At 41.7% G+C, this 20,192-nt stretch overlaps 2 protein-coding genes across 5 annotated transcripts in view; one reads left to right on the top strand and one right to left on the bottom strand.

Annotated features, from left to right (window-relative positions):
* Positions 1-6,289, top strand: part of pdlim7 (PDZ and LIM domain 7) — a 32,067-nt gene extending 25,778 nt beyond the window's left edge. The window contains exons 9-14 of the mRNA XM_051420962.1: positions 759-811; positions 1,203-1,446; positions 1,951-2,131; positions 2,323-2,443; positions 4,707-4,822; positions 5,165-6,289. Of these exons, the coding sequence (XP_051276922.1) occupies positions 759-811; positions 1,203-1,446; positions 1,951-2,131; positions 2,323-2,443; positions 4,707-4,822; positions 5,165-5,251 (802 nt within the window). The 3' untranslated portion in view covers positions 5,252-6,289. The remainder of the gene's footprint in view (positions 1-758; positions 812-1,202; positions 1,447-1,950; positions 2,132-2,322; positions 2,444-4,706; positions 4,823-5,164) is intronic.
* Positions 6,290-7,202: 913 nt separating this feature from the next.
* The window catches only part of unc5a (unc-5 netrin receptor A), a 124,426-nt gene continuing 111,436 nt past the window's right edge, over positions 7,203-20,192 (bottom strand). For all 4 annotated transcript variants that reach the window (XM_051419111.1, XM_051419112.1, XM_051419113.1 and 1 more), the window contains 4 exons: positions 15,466-15,615; positions 13,445-13,609; positions 13,140-13,318; positions 7,203-11,063 (listed from right to left, as the gene is read on the bottom strand). In XM_051419111.1, the coding sequence (XP_051275071.1) occupies positions 10,898-11,063; positions 13,140-13,318; positions 13,445-13,609; positions 15,466-15,615 (660 nt within the window). In that variant the 3' untranslated portion in view covers positions 7,203-10,897. The remainder of the gene's footprint in view (positions 11,064-13,139; positions 13,319-13,444; positions 13,610-15,465; positions 15,616-20,192) is intronic.

The following is a 20,192-nucleotide window of genomic DNA, read 5'->3' as shown; positions in this document are numbered from 1 at the left end:
TATATTTTTTCCCAAGATGAGATGTCTCCAGAGCTTACTGTCTTGGCTCAGAAGTTGTTTTTCCGTCTCAGTCATGGTTTGAAGATTTTCTGAATATGGTGACGCTTGCTGCGGGTAACAGAACTTTGAAATGTAGAAACAACTCTTTATTTCAACGATTCTTCACATGGAGGCTTGAAGCGAAACTCCTCGGCATCCTAATCTGACAGCAGAATGTGTCTTTCGTTTCTCATTCTCTAACTTTGCCCGTGAGTGACGTCTATCAATCCGAGATGTTTGGGTTTCTTAAAGCTCTCATTAGTGCAAGGCTCTCGAACCACTTTGATGTGGAGCTAAAAACGTCTTTACCGAATGCACACGGTGGTATCTGTTGTTCAGCGTTGATTATTACATGATTGATTTTTACTCACAAAGGCTTGTGTAATCATGTAAAATGGCCCGCAAATCAATTCAAATTCTATCACTGTGTATTTTCTTTAACATTCACCTAAATCATAGATGCTAAACCAGCTTGTCTTGCCACAACAGGTGAGAAACCCATGCTGCCTGTTGATACTGATTAATATTAATGATGATGCTTCTTACGATCATTCACTCAGAGGGTAATCTGCGGCACAATGTAATGGAGACAACCATGGCTGCTGATATCCAAACATGACGTTCATTGAGTAGTTACCATGGTTACTGAGAGGTGTGTGCGTGTGTGCGTGTGTGTGTGTGTGTGTGACCTTTTCTAATTAGTCATTTTCTCCCCACAGCCTTGAGCCAACTCCCTCACCTGCCAAGGCCCAGGCAGCAGATAAACCAGATGGTGAGTTTCTGCTCCTGCTGATGCGTAAAAAGAACCCCAGCAGTATCCAGTAGAGGTTGTGCTAATAGATTCTTATTAAGTGTCAATACATGAGCATCAGCGGCAAAAAACAGGACACGCAAAACTGTCACAACATACATCTGGCGGGAGCATTTGTATTACATAAAAGCGTCCCCCTCCTGTTGTGAAATTATTCAAAGTCACAGCCAAGTTTTTCAAACTGCTGTATTTCCAAAACAAATCACACTGTTTTTGTTGGGGTGTGTGTGTGTGTGTGTGTGTGTGTGTGTGTGTGTGTGTGTGTGTGTGTGTGTGTGTGTGTGTGTGTGTGTGTGTGTGTGTGTGTGTGTGTGTGTGTGTGTGTGTGTGTGGTTTTTTTTCTTTGGCCCAGGCTCCAAGACTGCGGCTGCAGCAGCAGGCAGTTCAGGTCCTTCCAGTCGACCGCCGTGGGTCACTGACCCTAATTTCGCCGACCGCTTTCGCCCAGACAAGACCAGCACCGTTGTGACCCAGCATCAGCAGCCGGCCGAGCCGACGCCTATGCAGAACCGCAGCTCCATCCTGCAGGCAGCGCAGCAGGCACCTGAGGACAGTGGGAGGACCCCGTTATGTGGCGCCTGCAACAAAATCATAAGGTGAGGCCTCGCCGCCACATCTGCAGTGACAGTTGGATTCATTTTACCAGGATAAAATACTCTTAATGTTGGCACCTCTCAAAGCGCTGTTAGAGAAATGACACATCATTTAAGACTTAATATACACGATGACAGACTTTATGTCTGCAGTCAACATAATTAACACAGTTTGGAGACATTTTGTTATCAGTGGAGACAAGCATTATGTCGACTGAAATAATTTAAATCTCATTTCACAGATAACACAGAATCCTTAGTTTTTATTCTGTTCACTATTGCAAGCTAATTGAACAGCTGTTTTGAGGTGAAGATACAAAGTTCACAGCAGAACTAAAGACACATGCCCAGTTTTTAATCGCATTGTTCAGAAAGGGAGCCAACATTTCTATTAGAGCTGTCCTTGTTTTCCCTGTTAAAGTGGAAAATGATGTAGCAGATTTTACTAATGCCTCTGTTGTGCTGTTAAACTGTGTGTGTGTGTGTGTGTGTGTGTGTGTTTTCCAGGGGTCGGTACCTGGTGGCGCTTGGACGTTCTTGGCACCCTGAGGAATTTACATGTTCACAGTGTAAGGCGGTCCTGGATGAGGGGGGCTTCTTCGAGGAGAGAGGGTCTGTCTACTGTACCAAGTGTCACGATAACCGATACGCTCCGAACTGCGCCAAGTGCAAAAAGAAGATCACAGGGGTAAGGGCTGCACTGTTGCATTCAGAAAAATCAAAGCACAAACAAGAAACGTGGAAGGAATTTTAGCCTGGAGAGACATTTTAGGCTCGAATAAGGCGGCTGTTCTAAAGTAATCTGTGATTTCTCTGTACAGAACATGGAAGAACATACGGATGTAAAAAAAAATGTACAACCTTTTCTCCTGTTATCAGGAAATCATGCATGCCCTGAAGATGACCTACCACGTTCAGTGTTTCAAGTGTGCAGCCTGCAAGACTGCCATCAGGAACCAAGCCTTTTACATGGAGGAGGGTGAACCCTACTGTGAGAAAGGTGAAACACTGTTTAGTTACTTAACTGTAACTTTCTATTAACCATTCTACTTTTCGATTAAAATAATTACAAAAATAATGGAAAACAGTATTAAAAATAGCACTTTGGGTTAAACAGGTTGAGTTAAACACTGTGGTGTATTAATGACTTGATTCCTTGAACTTCAACAGAAAAACATACACCAAAATGTACTCATTTAATGCTAATAATGTTAATGATACCCCATGTACCAAGGCCGAGTCCTTGCTACAATGGCCATGCGTTCAGGTCCAAACTGTGGCCTTTGCGGCGTGTCACTCTCTCTCTCTCCTCCTTTCCTGTCTACCTTGAGCTGTCATATCTAATAAAGGCAAAAAGCCTATATATATATATATTAAAAAAGAAATATACTGCACAACATTCAAATTGTCCTTTCCAAACACACTAGGCACCTGCAAACTGTCAAAAGTTTCCATCACACACATTTGCTGGAAAACTGTAAGTAATAATAATAACAATAATGTAAATACACCAGGATATTAATATTGTTCTAACAACCTCACTGAATGTGAAGTTGTTCACTTTCCATTCACACAAGGACTGTGTATTTCTCTCATTCATACTTAATAATAGTAATACAACATCTCCTGTCACAGATTCTTAAGGCTTCATAAAAGATATGAAGGCATCTCCATGAAAAATCCTCAGCTGGAAACAAAAAGAAACATCATATTAATGTGGTTTCTAGGAGAAGAATTGAAGAAAAACAATAGCAGCAGTAGCCACCATGGCTGAACAGACAGTGGCATCCACAAAACCCCACTTTTAATAGAAAATGTAACTCTAAACTTGAATTAAAAGGGGGCAGTATTTAAAGGCAATGCTTTTGCAGAAAATATGAAAGACTGGCAAAAGAAAAAAAAGTATGCTCAGAATCCTCAGTGTGCAGATTGATTAGTTCCAGTGCCAACTGAGAACATCTCAACGCATGTTAGACCCCCTGTAACTTTATACATGGATCAAGCCTTGCACATTTATTCTAAATCTGCACTGCGCCCCATGAACAGAGGGGGGTCTGACATCCCGCCACACTGCATTAACTCTGTGATCAAGCTTATTTGATGAAAGATGTCATATTTCTTTACTCTAAATGGATGCCATAGATAAGTACAGTGCAGCTCAGGGTACATAAGAGGATGTGGTACAAATAACAGAAAAACGCAACCACTGAGTGATTCAGAGGTCTTGCCGAGTGCATTTTATGACAAAGCTGTTTCTTTGGGGGAAAAAAAGCTCACTGCAGGGCGTCCCCTTTCCAGTTTAGCTTGAATCATTTTCATATTTTTTTTTTTATCAAGCTATTTGTAAAACATTGCATTGTTGTATTATTGCTGTGGGGTTTGGTGCAGGACTACAATCATGAATCTTTTGCTTCGTACCACAGTCAATCATAAAGTGTGATGTTTTCATCTGCTGTAATCTATTTAGCTCCAGTTTACTTCATACATTTCTCTATTGGATTTTATGAATGGTGTATGCTCTTCTATTATGCTGTAAATGATTTAACGGGGCAGTGTGTTTCTCTCTCGCTGCTGAGGCTCTGACGTGGCTCGTTGCTTTATCAGAGGCGAAGCCAGAACCTGAGTACTCATACTCTGAATAATGCCTTTAGCTCTGATAAACATTGTGCTGCCTCAGCATCTTTCAGGGATTGTGCAGCTCTCACCCACTCACTCTTGAGAAGCAGCATTATAACCTGACACTTTCCCCGGAGTCCCTGTGATGAAAGAGACTGGCAAATCCAGTTAAGTATCTGGAGCAATTTCCCCTCATCCTAATCCCTCCCTCGCACTTTGGAAAGGCACTAATGTACAGTGGGTGGACAAAATAAAGCAAACGGTGAAGTATCAAGTGTCCAATGAGAAGAAGAGCAAACATTTGACTTCAGAACAGCTTCATCCATCTTTATTGCCGTCATTCAAGTCCTTAATTGTGTGTGTGTTAGTGTGTGTGGTGGGATATTACTCCTCTTTAAGAGGAAAGGCCTCCAGTTCTTTAAAAGATGAAAGAGGTGGAAACCTATTTCACACTCGGTGCTCCAGAACATCCTATAAAGGTTAAGTGATGTTTACATATGGTGATTGCGGAGGCCATAGAGAATGCTTGACCTGAGCTTCAGGATGATAGAAGCTCTTTTGAATTTATTTCATGAAGTTTTTCTGATGGCTATCTCACATATCTCTGCTGCTCACCAGCTCTCTTCACATCACCTTTCTCTCTGCAGACTATGAGAAGATGTTTGGCACCAAATGCCATGGCTGTGACTTTAAGATTGATGCCGGCGATCGGTTTCTGGAGGCCTTGGGCTACAGCTGGCACGATACGTGCTTCGTCTGTGCTGTAAGTCATTTTGATTGATATGGCTCCCTGTGGGGCTCTTTGCCCCATCTCTTCTGGCTTTCCTAGCACAATGCCACCTGAAAAATCTGCCCCCATCTTTGGACCTGCAGCTTTCCCCTCTGTCTCTCTCTCTTTTACCCTGTCACCTGCAGTCTATCACTCTCTCAATCTCCCTGTGAAGAAAACTGAAAGTAAATGCAGTCAAGTAAATAATATGTGCCTGCTCTGGCCAGTAGAAAACTGTGTAAATTCACATTGGCACTGTTGAGGTCTGATATCTACTCTGCCCTGGTTTCCCCAATCTGTCTCTCTCTGTCTGTCTGTCTCCTTTCATCTTTAAAGCTCTGCCAAATCAACCTGGAGGGGAAGACGTTCTACTCGAAGAAGGATAAGCCCTTGTGCAAAGGCCATGCCTTTGCTCCGGTGTGAGAGAGCGAGCTTCATCTTCAGAGGAAGGAGCGCCTCTCTCTCTCCCTCCTCTTTACCCCACTCCGCCCTCCGGCACACTCGTACACACTCTACATCTCCTCTTCGCCAGCCACACACCTAGTTAAAACTCCGTCTTTTTTCTATCTTGCAGACTTTGTTTGTATATTTGAGGCTTAATGTTAGCTTCACATACTCTGACTTTACTGTGCTATTAAGACAATTCAGACATTACTGCCTGTAATACCAAATGCTGTGTTGTATAACTGGAAGTAGTTGAGGAATTATTTCATGTCATCAGTAACTTTGGACATTAAAAATACAGCTGCAGTCATCTAGACTTAATCATAGTTGTTAGTTAAAAATACTCACGACTCACTCTAATCTCCTCCTTGTTCAGTCAGAAGTAAGATCAAGTCGGTATCTTCCTAGTTGGAGGAGTCACTTAGCCTTTAATAATCTCACATATTGCAGTAATGATCTGCCACCGCTGCTGTACTAAGTGTAGAGAAGTGGTGGCTCCATTCAGGACCCCGGCCCACTCACCGACTCTTATTGCAGTGCCTATTAACGTAATGGGGGTCCAGTCAAGCATAAAAGGGGGTGTCCCATTTCTGCCTGACTGGACCCCCACACCTCTCCACAGAAGCACTAACTGCTTTACTTATCACTTTGGCTCCGGCACACTGCAGTTAATAACTGTAATTTTGATCATGTAATAATCCTTAATTGATCCAGATTGAATAGTCCAAGATGTAGGTGACAGACACAGCGCTATTATTGTTCTTAAATGTTTCACACTCCTGCGGTAAGGACATTTGTCAAAGCTTTGAAAATATCATTTATTGGACATTTTAATGTAAGAAAAACATGTTTGTCCCTCATGTTCCAATGATGTTGTGATTGTTCCATAGAGTACTTTCAAGCCATTGTTTATTGTGTATTTATATTGCTTCAGAACGGGCCTGTAAGTGTTGTTTTTATAGTTGCTGGACATTTCAAATAAAATTAATCCGTAATTCCTCGTGCTGGGGGAGATCACTGGGTTGAAGTGTTTCTGATGTGAACCCATCTGTAAGATTTTCTATTGACTGCTGTTTTGGCTGTCTTTGCTCTCACCAACACCTGCTCCCCAACAACAGGATAATGGACTTTCTAATGTTTTGTTCTGAGTACTTTAAAAAAAAAAAAAAAAAGCTTCACGCAAACAGCTGCAACAAAGACCCTAGTGAATCAATGTTCTAAAAGTACAAATACATAATTTTAAATATCCTGTTAGTCATTAAATTAATCTGAAGTATTATTTTACTCCAAATGTTAAATGTTAATGATGTTAGACAAATTGTTCTAGCTAGTGCATATTTTGTATCCTTTGCTTTCTTGTCGACTTAGCTAGATGAGAAGATCAGGGGCCGTATTCATTAAACATCCTGAGGCTATAAGTGGCTCCTAACTGGTTGAGTCAGGGCAAATTCCTAAGAACAAGGGCTGTGTCAGTCTCAACTTGAGTTTTTGGTACAGTAATTAACAAGAGTTTTAGAGATAAAGTCTCAGAAGTCCAAGAGAGTCAGTAAAACCTCCTCACAGTCGCAATAAACAGTATTTAGTGCTGTTTTACTTGGAATATCTCAGCCGTTTGTCTGACCAAACATGAGCCATCTGCCTTTGACGGTTCATAAGTGCACATTAAATGATAAAGATGAATAAAGTTGCCAGGCAACCAGCATAGATACTGAAACAGAAATAGTTGAATCACAAATTTAATTTTGACAAATGTCATTTTTACATTTGTTTGTGAACAGATTAAGCCACCAATGAGATATAACGTTCACTAAAATTCAACTAGCATCCTTTTTGATTTGCTAGAACATTTAGCTCCACATGTATGGTCCTTTTTAAAAGAAATTGATGAGCAACACAAGTTAATTATCAAGTAAAAAGATCCAGTCCTTGATTTAACAATATATAATTTATTTACAACAATTTCAGGTTGAATTACTATACATACCTTTCTGAAATGTCATAGATATATATATACATAAGGCCAAGTAAATACTTGAAAGCACTTAGAAACGAATTTCCAAAATTCTACCCACAAATCCATATCATTGTCCAAAAAAGTACAGAAAATCTCCCTTAGCAGAAGTTTTTCCATTGCCACAAAAGTTTTGACAACAATTTACATTGACGATAAGGAACACAAAAGGTTAAAAAAACAAAAACAAAAAAAGGATTATACAATTGCATAAGCGCTGTGGCATGTAATAAATACAGCATTTTTGACTTGCAGAAAGGCAAGGAACATTGAATCAAGGAACTAAATAGAAAAACCATTCACAAGTACAGAAGTCTATTGTTCTTAGTTCAAAAAGAAAACAGTTCAGTCAGAGTGACAGGGAGGTATGCACACACCCAGTCACACACACACACACACACACACACACACTTACTTCCTTGACACTGAATAGTAATGAGTGACACAAAAAGTACAGTTGTGAAATGCAACAATCCCCCCCGCCCCCATAACTCGGGGGGTAAACGTATAAACCTTTGAACAAAGCATTTATGTTACTGACACGAGTCTTAGACACCACTATCAGGCCCACATCTCATCATGAAGGGAACTGTATTCATCACACACGCACAGTAATTGCAGATTTGTTAGATTTGTTGGACGAGTTTAGATGTGAAGATAGATGCTGAACATCCTGGCGGCTGGTGAATTACATTACTGAAATGTGCTTAGACAACACATCCAAGACAATGACAGAGGTGATAGAGTTTCACACACACAGTCTGACTGTACAACTGCCATGGCTCATCGAAAACATGCTGCGTTAACACTGGCTCGTCAGTGTCCGAGAACTGATGTCCTAGTGTAGTGATCCACTAAGCATTAGTGACTATTTCCACCTTGTATTTAAATGCTTACAGTTAGAGAAATAATCAGGTAGACATATGCAGAGTAAGGACGAACAAAATATGTATAGAAACTTCCTGTAAAACAGTCTCTAAACCCTTAACACTGCAAAAAGTCTTCACTGCTAGATCGCCAAAGAACAGTATATAGGCAAACACGTCACGGTTTAGACTTGACAAATGCTGCGCCAGTTAAGTGTCTTTTTTTGGCTTCATATTAAAATATAATTTACATTTCTTTACAAAGTGATAAAATAAACTGACACATATTACCGCTTGAACAAACAGCATTAACTTGCCTCAAAGACAAAAGCGAGTAAATGAGATATAGAAATGATCCAAACTGTCCAGTTTAGAAGAGACAGCGACTCTGACTTATTCTATAGTAGCTGCAAGTAAAACAATGCTTAAACAATATTTAATGGATACAATATGAGGATGTAGTGGCCTCAAATGATATTCATAAAACTTTGGTTACCAATTCTGCTGATATACAGTATGCAAAGTGACAGCACACGGCTGGTATAGAAAAAGTATTTACATATTACATGTGACGATGATCCATTTCAACATGAAAAGATTTATTTAAGGTGATATCGTCGTTTTGTCTGAATGGGGCTTGATCCAAGGGTTTCTTAAAGTGGATAAAAAATGTTTTTAATTTGATTTCATGGCATCTCTACATCAAATAATACAGGAGTTTGTTAAAGCGCGTTGGTCAAGAGGAGGCGTGTTTCGCAGGATGAGAAAGAGACTGATCGGGTGCCGAGATGCCACACAAATATAAAGTAACTTCTAAACACTTAAGGGAAAAAAGAAAGACACACTTTTCCCCCACTACAAGGAAACATAAATGTACATTCCAAATATCTGACAATCATAAAAGAGGCTCCAGTTAGTGTTAAAGGTTGAAGCCACAGGAGCTGGTAGGATGGGCTGTGCTAGCTGTTTGAATAGGGAGGGACTGAATGAAAAGGGGCTCTCTTTACAACTTGAACAGACAACTTCACATGCAACCCTGAGGCAGACGGAGAGAGAACTATGGCTAGTTTGGGATTGCTCACACCTTTTACAAAGAATAATTACTGAACCACTGCACTTTAAAGAAAGATATTCTGTGTATTTTACGTTGCCTGACCTGACAGATCCATTAATAATAGGAAAGAACTCTGTAAATGAATGCAGTAGCAAAATATGATAAGCAAGTGCGTAGTTGCAGTTTATGATTTGTTGCATGAATCTGCTGGATCATTTTTGCCTTCCTGGCTGGAAATAAAACTGAAAGAAATCCTTTCAAAGCATCTTTTGTGAGCAGAGGCGTGACATTATGTATAAGCCACTCTTAACTTTCTCTGAGAGACAGGCGTTTCTCTGATGTGGAAATACTATTTGCCACACAGCAAATATAGAATTCCCACCAACATTGCTTTATGAATTATAAAAACAAAGTTGCACAACCACTCTTTCAACGTGAGTAATCTGGTGAAGATTTTGAAGAATTTGTTGTCAGATCTTCTGTGGGAAAGTGCTCTGCATTATTCATATGGGATAATAACCCTTTTGGCCATGCTTTTATGTTTTAACATCCTCTCTGCTACAGAATCAATGTAATCAGGAGGAAAATGTCATTTTAGAAATGAGCGACGACATTCAGTGTTCATGTATATGCAGCTGGAAGCCTATGGCTCGTTCATTAGCTGTGGAATTAAAAAAAAAAAAAAAGCCACGATGAACAATTGGAGTAATGAGAGACGCGGACAGATCAAATTCACAGGCTTTCCATAGAAATGGCTTCTGAAATATGACTTTAGTGAAGATATTACTCACTCCCCCCTCAAAAAAGTTCAAAGAACCCAAACCCCACATATATTGATTTAGAAGCAGGAAAGCTGCGAAGCGTCTCGCTGAATCAAGATGTCAAGATGTTACATTCACAGTAGTGATACCGGTTAGACTAAAAAACACACAAACGAGATGAGACAGGTTTTTGGGCCTCTGACATACAATCTATTTAAAACCTGCGAGTCCAGGATGTGCTACAAGCCATCTATGTGTGTGTTTTAAGAAACAGATAATGACACATATGAGACAGGGTTTGGGAGTAGGCGGGACGGGAGGGGACGCTTACAGACCCTGATGACCTTGTCGAAAATGTGCTCAGTGTCTGTGTTAATGTCATGTAACAAATCTGCCAGTTGCATATGTCGCCTGTTCTCTTGAACCTGAAATGACTGGCACCTTTTGTCACATCCCTTTTATTTAATATCTAATCATTTTCTAGGTTCCAAAATGATTCATTGAATTTGCGAAATATAGGCCATTAGTAATAGCATTACGTTTGCATATTGCTCCAGATTAGCCATAATGGGCTATTTATAAAAAAAGGCATGAAGTTAATTTAATGTTATTTTTAAAGTAGAGCCATGGTGTGAACTAATTTAACTTAGATCTTTGATGGAAAATAAAGGGTATTTTCTCTACTTTCTCGAGTTCATGGATACATTTCCCCACACCCCATAACACTTCCTTTTCCCTTATTTGGTCAGTTTAAAGATTTTTACTCTGTTCGATGGGAAACGGACTCAATCCTATATAAACCCTTTACTATCTTCAGAAGAAGAGGGACATTGGGAGAGCTCTCCTCTTCGATTCCTGCTGCCGTTGTTTTTTTTTTGTGTGTTGTTGTGTTCTGTACTTTTCCTCTGCACCAGTCTCTCCCCCTGTTCTGGGTTAGCACTCGCCATCAGAGACCAGGAATATCATGGCTTCCTGTTTGCCAATGTCAGCCATGACCGTGGCCAGCTGGTTGATGTTGCCACTGTGGAAATGTTGTGCCTCCCACAGGTCCAGGATCACAGAGGTTGGGCTCGCTTTGGATGCAAAGAAACTCATGTGTCTGCAGAGAGGAGAGCACAAAAATAACATTTTTATTAAATCAAACCATGTGCACATATCAAAACAGTCAGACTCTCATTTGCTCCACACAAACAGAGTCTAAGGAAAGCTTTTCAGCCAGTATTTTATTGTGCTACTGCTTCTTGTAACTCTGTCAATGTCAAGTTTTATGGTGTTATATTGCTACATCAAGATATGCTGTGTTGGAGCACTAAGTAAAAAAATGATAAAAGGTACAAGAACACAGTGTAGCTCTTGAAACTGCCATCAAATACAGAATCTCCAGCAATTTTCATTTGAAGCTTAACAGCATAAGCCTCATTCCTCTTTATTTGATGTTGAAATTGGCCCTAAATCCTCATATAGTAAATCCTATATGGACTTTCACAGTTAAGTCGGAAGTGACCTTTTCCATTTTAGGAGCAGAACCTTTACGATCAAACCCAATCAATGACAACAAAGCAGTGGCCCCAGCCAGCTGTATATTTGATGTTGAGTGGGACCTGATCCCCGCGGTACCCGAAGACGCTTGTTTGATTTAATGGCCTTTTTCTGTTCTCCAAATGTCTAGGGCCTTAACTGTTATGTAGAGCACACATGACATTAAAAAAAGAGAACTTAACTCTTGGCACAAAGGGGGATTGTGCTGTGAGTGTTTTTTTTTTTTTTTTTGCCGGGTGGGAGGGGTGTGAGACAGGAAGCTGAAAACGCCACCAAGTCCTTTTCACCTTGAGAAAGGTCAGACAGAGTCCATTACTTCCTTGTATCTTCTGTTTGCCTAGTGAAGCATTCTGTGATGGTTCTAAACATGGCTGCTTTGGAAGTACCAAAGCACTAAGAACACAGTGTCACTCTCCTATTTTGAATCAATTGGATTTTATGGCACACACAGCCTTCCCTCTGCGTCGGGAGAGCACAACAAAGTGAAGTGTTGGTCAAAAAAATTGTCTAGGAACAAACCTCTGTGTCATTATTCAGATAAAAAAAGACGGAGCTTAGCGTCAGACGTGTCAGCCCTGCTTATTCACCTCGCCGTGTGAAACACAAGCTTATCTTGTATGGCTCAGACACAGCCGTTTGCACAGTCTTAGGAGAGAAAGATCAAATAAAAGGTTCTTGGCATTTTAAGTTTTATTGATTGGTCCCGTTCCGCTCGGTCTGAACACTTTACACACACAGAAACAAACACAGAAATAGCTGCATGACAGAATGCCAAGGAGCCGCTGCCTTTTCGGGAAAACATGTTGTTAAGGACAGATCAAACAAACAGAGCAGTTGTTCCTTCCTAAATGAGAATTGATTATGTTGAGCAAAACATTGCTAGTTAAACCTGTAGTGCATCAATTCAATTTGTGATTAATTGGGGTAAATAAAGTTGATTGGACAAATTAAGTGTACCTATTTGATTTAATTACGAGGTAGAAATTAAATTGGAGGATAAGGGATCAATGCCTGGCTCTCTTCTGTTACAGGTGCTCCAGTGATAGAGTACAGTAACTGTCTGATGTCGGCACAGATCCAAACCTGCTCCATCTTTTTTTGCTGCTGATGGGCAGCTAGCTTGCTACCTTTCCAATTACAACTGTTAAGCAGAATGTAGCGGGTACAAGTTTAGCTGCAGACTTTAAGCTGCTTACCTGTTCCTGAGGAAAGGAAGGGGGTCGTTATTTCTTACAAGAGTGATAGCTGTATCCATCAAGTCCACATTAATCCTATAATGTTAGCTGTGTCGAATAAGGGATTAGTTTGCTAAGGCAGAACCTTGTTTACCTAAACTCTCAGGAAACACTTGACTGCGGTGACGCACTTTACACTGATTGTCGCCAATTATAATTTCATAGTTACATGTTAACCTCGACATTAGCATGAGCCTTCAAAATCAGTGTGATTGCATGTTCATTCATTTAAACTGGCGGTGTTCAAGTCTTGTACATATACTCCTGTGCAACCTCTATTCCTCAAGGGGTTTGGATTAATGAGGCTCTGCTGCATTTCTTTGAGAGCCTTTGTGTAAGCAGCCTGTTCCAGCGATCAGTGATCAGATAAGGCATTATGCTATTGTACAGATGGTATTTACCTCTCAAGTTTAAGTCTTTGTGCTAGCATTCTCCAGTCGGATCCGTTGGGACAGGGGGCATCCAGGCTGCTGCAGATCTTCTGCCTGATGAGGTACGGGATCTGAAAGGCGCTGGGCCCTGCCAGAGCTGTGGCGTTACTGTCCATTAACAGAAACTCAGAGTCCACGGCTCGGGTGTCCTGTTAGGAATGATAGCCATGCAGCACAGCCTTATTCTCAGCACGGCATAAAGACATGACTAATGAAAATCTGGAATAATGGTAATTACTTGCTGGCTCTAAACGAGTAGGTGTGCTGGATGTTACCTTGGCAATGTTGAAGTCGAGGCTAAAGCTCTGTCCCTCCCCCTCCACCTGCCACACGCACAGCTGGCAGGTGAGCTCACAGGTGCTGAGGCTGAGTCGCTCCAGAGTGAACGTGCAGTGCAGGTACCGCTGGGAACCGTTCCAGATGTGGTAGAACGGGATCTCCTGCAGAAGAAAAAACAAAATACGCAGCACGCACAAGCGGCAACGCAGCAGCACAGTCAGAACTGCATGTCTGAAACACGCTATAACAGGACCGCCTGCCTAGAATATACCCCGATCATCATTAATTACACTCACATAAGCTGTCATCGTTGGGTGAAGATGGCTAAATATATCTGAGGCGGCAGACTGACAACATTCAGCTAAGTTAAAAGGAGATAATGTGCTGTTACTGACATATAGACATTTTAAAGGGAGTTAATAGCTGTCTTACTGTCTGACTTGATTACAGAAGCAATCAAACTATTTTAAGAGATAACACAACATATTTATATCTCTGCTATGAGAAACATTTTCTATTCATCCATTCTTTTTCAGCCTCTCTTTGCAAGTATGCACTGTACATGCATCTCCGCACAGACCTTCAGATGTTGCTGAAACATCACGCACACTACTTTGTATCTAAAACGCATCATGTGGCACAGAGATATATATGTATGCATAATAGCTTCAAGTACAATCGCTGTATAGCACTAGCTTCTGTCTAGCAAACAACTACCAGGGAGTTTTTGGTAGAATTTATTCAAGGCTGACAATTTGTACATCTCTTTCTCTGTTGCTCCATATTCATGCTTCATTTACATATCCCAAGAGAGGTAGAGAGGTAACTGAACAAAAAAAAAAAAACAGGGCACACTATCTCCGCACTTCACCCTGGGTTCAACAGCTGACAAGAACTTGAGAGTGAAGTGGGGCTGCAGTACATGCTGCCACCAAACGGGGGCACTGTTACCCAGGCAGACAGATAACAGAGGGAGCCGGGTGAAACGCACAAAAGTCTTCACGAGGGCCCCAGGGAGACTAAAGGCCTTTTTTGACCGCACTGCTGAGAGGGGAATAACACTTCCAAATGAACAGGCACAGTCCACAGGAATAAGCCTCTGTTCTGGGTGCATTGTTGCTGCCGCTGCTTGCTTGGCACAGTCTGTGAGTTCTCTTTGGGGACCTGGTGCTCAGTGCTTACATAGTTACAGCCACAACATTTTCTAGTCCTCTCTGAACGCCCCTCATGTCTCTGTTGCCGGGCTGCAGTGCAGTGGGCCACGCAGGTGTGGGGAGTGCTGTAGAGGTGGAGAGGTTCCAAGAAGTTTCCAGATATTTACATACTGCTCTATATTTCATCTGAGCTCCCTTTGAGAAAGCGGCAGCTAGGATAATCAATCAGCTTGCAGCTATGGGTTGGTGCACACAACCCAGCTCCAATATGCACACGTATACACCTCGTGCACAGGTACAAGTGAGCAAAAACATGCACGCTCTATGCACAGAGGTGCACACATACGCCTAAAAAGGTTCCCTCGACTCCGACAAATGACTTAAAGTTGCAAGCAGTGCCAAGAATAGAAAGGTTATTGGACAGAAGAGTCCTGCAGTAACAGACTGAAAAACACTCCTTTGTGTGAATCTTTAAAGTGATCAACTGAAGCCAAACCAAAACATACCTAATTAAAACTCTGAACCAACTAAAATTAAAACAACTTTCCAGAGAGACAACTGGACCATGAACCCTCATTAACAATAAAAAGTTGCTCCAGAGGAACTTTTGATTACTCAGTAACATTGCTTTTGCCGACATGTAGACCATTCTCCTTTAATTTCTCTGGATGGCTAATTTAAAATAACTACAAACAACATGGATTTTAAGTTGAGTGTACAAACAAATACATTAGAAAGCCCTATCAGTGCTGATACACAAATTTGACAAATTCAGACAGGCACTTCTATTACATCTCCGTGCTCTCTTCTCTGATCTGGAGTGACTCCCTGCCCCTGCAGCCCTGCAGGGCCGCCCAACGCACCTGGTAACCGGCTAGCAGCTTGCTCCTCCAGTGTGCCTGGGGCATGTCATGGATGGACAGGCGCAGGTTGTGGTAGCTGTCTTTGAAAAGCAGGACGTGAGGCTCGTCAATCAGCCGACCCCCGAGCTGGCGCTCCATCTGCATCACCTCCTGATGAAAGAGAGAGAGAGAGGGGGCGTCAGCACTCAGAGGAAACACATTTCCCATCACAGTCACAGAGGTAAGTGAAATTGTGCAAAACAATTCATAACTGTAGGTTTCCTGTTTACACTCTTTATGGTCCATCACTCAAACATAAAACTGTACAGTTTGAAACAAGAATTTATCAGTGCACACACACACACACACACACACACACACACACACACACACACACACACACACACACACACACACACACAGAGGGAGAAATAAAAAGAAACACAAAATAAGACATGGATAATGGTGGGAACAATTTGACTCAAGTAGACGAACATACACAAACACAAAGGATCTTGCTTGTTCACACGCACACAGCGCAAGCATGAGGCCCGGGGTACAGTACATCCTAGGACAGGAAGGTAGTGTCACTGCATGCGGCCGCAGCAGGCTGGACTGACTTGTCTCCACAGCGCTTTAATGTCACCACAAGGTTGATCCTCTGCCTCAGTGTGTGCACGCCCAGCTTCCAGCAACCGCATTAGCATGCAAATACAGCAGCCATCCTGGCCTACTAGCTACCTGGGCTGTGATGAAGTAAGTGAACGAGCCATTAGTCAACTACTCATTGTTCTCGCATGGCGAATCTCCTTAATTTCATTTTTGTTTTTGTGCCAGGAGAGATTTGTAAATGCATGCTTAATATTTTAATCTCTGTGGGACTTGCTCAGTGGACCATTTGTTGCCATCCAAATGACCATCTGGAATGGGATGATAATATCTGCCGCATTTTCCTCTGATCTATCAATTCGTTTTGAGCTGCATGCTTTGTGCTGAGCGAGCCTTTAAGAATCCAATACTTTGGATGCCATTCACATGTGCTACCTCGCACTCCAATCAGAGGAGCATATTCCAAACGAGAAACACAGACCTCTCAAATTAGTACTGAGAAAAGACCTCAGAAATAAGATATGTTCTTTTAATCTGTCTGAAGAGGGAAACAAGATGGCAGCAGAGGGAAAACCGGCAGCCAGAATGCGCCTCAGGGGTCGAGGAGGCATCTCAAAGACAACGACTGCAAGAGGGAGATGTGTGTATAGATAGCAGCCATATGTTGAGCGCTGCATGCCAGCATGGTTGCCCATGCTATGATTTCAGCAAAGACATCTAATTAAGGTGGAGAATGGCAGTAATTTCTATCTGCACAACACTGATTAAATTTTCTGCCCTCTTTCCCAGGAATGGGATAGACTGATTCCAATTATAATGGAAAGGAAGCTGTTAATTATCTGTTTGGAATCTCTACCTGCTTTTTGTTGTTTTTTGAGAATTGAATTTCCATGTTTGCTTAGCACATTGCTAATTTCCATGTTTGCTTAGTGCTTATCTTCTTGTTAACACGAATATTATGCCCCCTGTGATTATCCATCTCGATTCCTGCATTAACACTGGTTTATTCCTTACACACAACTGCCACAGGACATTAAAGATGTACAATGATCTGATTATATGTGATAGCTGGAATATTTTCCTCACAGTACTGCCACGCCGGAGCCTTGTGATGTTACCCAGCCCACTTACCCAGAGTGGGAAGGTCAGACAATGGCTCTGAATCAAAGCGTCAAGGTCTAATGAGTTAATAACGGGGCAGCGCATTCTCCACAGAATTAAAAGCCCTTTGCTATTATGTCTCTTACGCAGACAAAAAGTCACATTATGAGGGCTTCCGGAGAGGTTCATTTAACACAGTTCTTAAGCACAATTATTTGTTGGGGGGTGATTAGCATTGCAAATTAGAGCTGGTGGACTTTGATCGGGTCTTTGACCTATAGTAGCAGATCTATAGGCCTGCTAGTGAGAGAGAGAGTGCAGAATGCCAATTATCTTATTATCAACATGTAGCTACTAGAATGAATACTAACTGGCCTGTCTAGCAGTTTGTCAGGTTCAAGGCTGACATGGCAGGATTACAATCAAACAGGGTCTAGGACATGGCACTCCTGCTACCTGACAGGGACGCTGAGCTTACTGAGGGAGAATACACAACATGGGAGGATACACTTCTCTAAAGTGTGCACATGTCCTCGCTTTCAAATGACACTGTCTTGCTTGTATATTGTTTATGTGTGCCTGAGTGCCTGTGAGTGTGTGTATTAGAGAGCGTTTTTTTGTGCAGGGTTTCAGCATATGTTCTGGACTGAGAGAATAATGGCCCTCTTTACGCCCCATTATCCTGTTAACAAATGACAGTGTGAGCGAGCTAATAGATGAGAAGCTAAATTTGACCGTATTATTTACTCTTTCTGGGGGAAAACAATGCAAGGTTTTGCATTAGTTTATCAAATCACATATTAATCATCAACTCTGCGCTAGATTGTGTTTCCATTCGGCAAAGATAAGAACAGCAGTTTCTCTTGGACACCCTGACCCTGTACAAACTGTGGAAACATTAAGATGCATGAGATGGGCGAGAAGTTCAAGTGCTGCAGGAGAAAAACCCCTTTTGTTCTGACGGAATTCGAGATAGCCTGTGGTGTGTGTGAAGACTGTGAATTTAGAGTCAGGCAGAGCCAAGACCACCCCCTGACATTCAATGAGGCTGGCTAAAGAGAGTGAGATAGAGCAGGGAGGAGTGAAAAGAGCAGGAGCAAGAGAGAAGAGAGACAGAGGCAGCTTAACATTTGTGTCTCCAGGTCACTAGAGTGGCCAGCTTTAGCAGGAGAGATAACAGGATTACCGCAATCATGGCCACAGTTTTCTATGACTTCAACCCCCTTTCCCACCCTCACTCATATCCCACCCCTCTTCTCACCCATTCCCTCATCCTCTCAGCTTGGACCAGAGCTGGGACTGTGATGGACTGGGGCCGGGCTCCGCCGGGAAACAAGAGACACTCATACAGCTAATCTCTTCGGGCTGGTGCTGACAGAAAGAGGTTAGTGGCTGCACCAAACTCCCTCTTGCAAGAAAAACAGCCAGCCATCGAATGCAGGGAAGAAACAGTCTAAACAAATCAAAGCATTAGCAGGGGCCTATATAAGAACCGCACTGGTTCAAAGCTGCAGATTAAAATATTTTACTTCCCTCACAGCAAGGTCAAGCTACTACATGTGGTATTCTATTGTGCTGGCTTGGTGTGTAATAAACTGATTGATTTAACTAGCTCTGATGGGGATTAGAACTAGCATTTGATCAGTTAATTAGTCAAACTACATGTCATCTAAAACACGGGAGAGAGGCACAGGCTTTAATATCCTCATAAACTTGTCATCACCCCTCCACTCTTGGCGATGTTGTGTCCTCATGTGTTTAAAAATGTGCATTCATAGCGACGATCCATTTTCAGAGCTGCTCTTTTCCGGCAAATGCATTTGTTTATAGAGAGTAGCCTGGCTATGTGGGCTCCATAAATCTGTGTATTTGTCAGCAGGATGTGACAGGCTTTTCCTCTCTGACTGAGAGTCTATCAGTCTGAGCTCCAGTGGCCGTGCCCGCTACAGTCAACTCTGATTAATAACTACAAATAGAAGGGACTTGTCTGCTCAGTTATAAATGGGGACTGTGTTTGCTAGGGAAAAGATGCACATTCTGCCTGATAAATCACAGAGCAGGACGGGAGAAAACAGCACAGAGGAACACAGAAATATAATATGGAAACAATTTCTCAGCTGGGCTCAGTGATAGAGCTGACTGTCTTCTTTAACTTAATGCCAGAAATTACTGGGCTATGCTCTTCTGTTTTTCCCCAAGAATTCCTTGCCAGTAACTATTCTGATGGAGGGATCTGAAAAGCTGTTTGTATAGCGCTCCGTACATGCTGGTTTTCTCTCCTCGGATACATAAAAGCACAAAGTTTCTGCTCAAATGTAGCTTGCTGCTCAGGAGCTAGCAAGAAAACATCATGGAAGGAGCACATAAACTGTTTATGAGCCCTTTTAAACGCATATAGTAATAATAGCTTGGGGTCAAACACCGTACAAAAGAATCCAGGAGCCACCATTTAACCAGTTAGACATCAATTAAACACCCATTTAACACTGGAACATACATTTTTACAATCAAGAGACAAAAAGCTGAACGTATTGGCCTCATTACATGAATATTGATGAAAGCGTAACTTCTGTAGTCTGAAATACAATACTGGCAGTACAAAGGGAGTTAACTCAAACATTTTCTGGTTGTAATGTCACTTAAAACCACTATAATGATGATTAAAGAGGCTACAGCCATGTTAGCAGTTTTGTGAGGCTACAGTGCTTTTAGCAAAATGCTAACATCAGCACGATAACATGCTCACCGCTCACAATGACAACCTGAATGTTAAGGAGCTATAATGTTTACCATATTATTATATGGTCTTGGAATATGTGAACTTCAATTCTATGATTTCTTGTATGCTTAAATGTTTTTAATGTGGATGCTTGGAAGATAAGCTAATGAGCTAAAAGAAATCCAAACAACTCTAATCAAACCAAACCATATTAATCATCTTAGTTTAGCATGCTAACATTTGCTAATTAGGCGGATGGGAATGCCATTTGTTTTGCAGGTATTTAATATGTCTAATAACCAAATTATTAGACCTTTTG

This window comes from Dicentrarchus labrax, unplaced genomic scaffold (assembly GCF_905237075.1).
Source record: "Dicentrarchus labrax unplaced genomic scaffold, dlabrax2021, whole genome shotgun sequence".
In the NCBI taxonomy this organism is placed as follows: domain Eukaryota; kingdom Metazoa; phylum Chordata; class Actinopteri; family Moronidae; genus Dicentrarchus; species Dicentrarchus labrax.
Note: the sequence above shows the minus strand (reverse complement) of the source record. Positions and strands in the feature narration are given on the sequence as shown.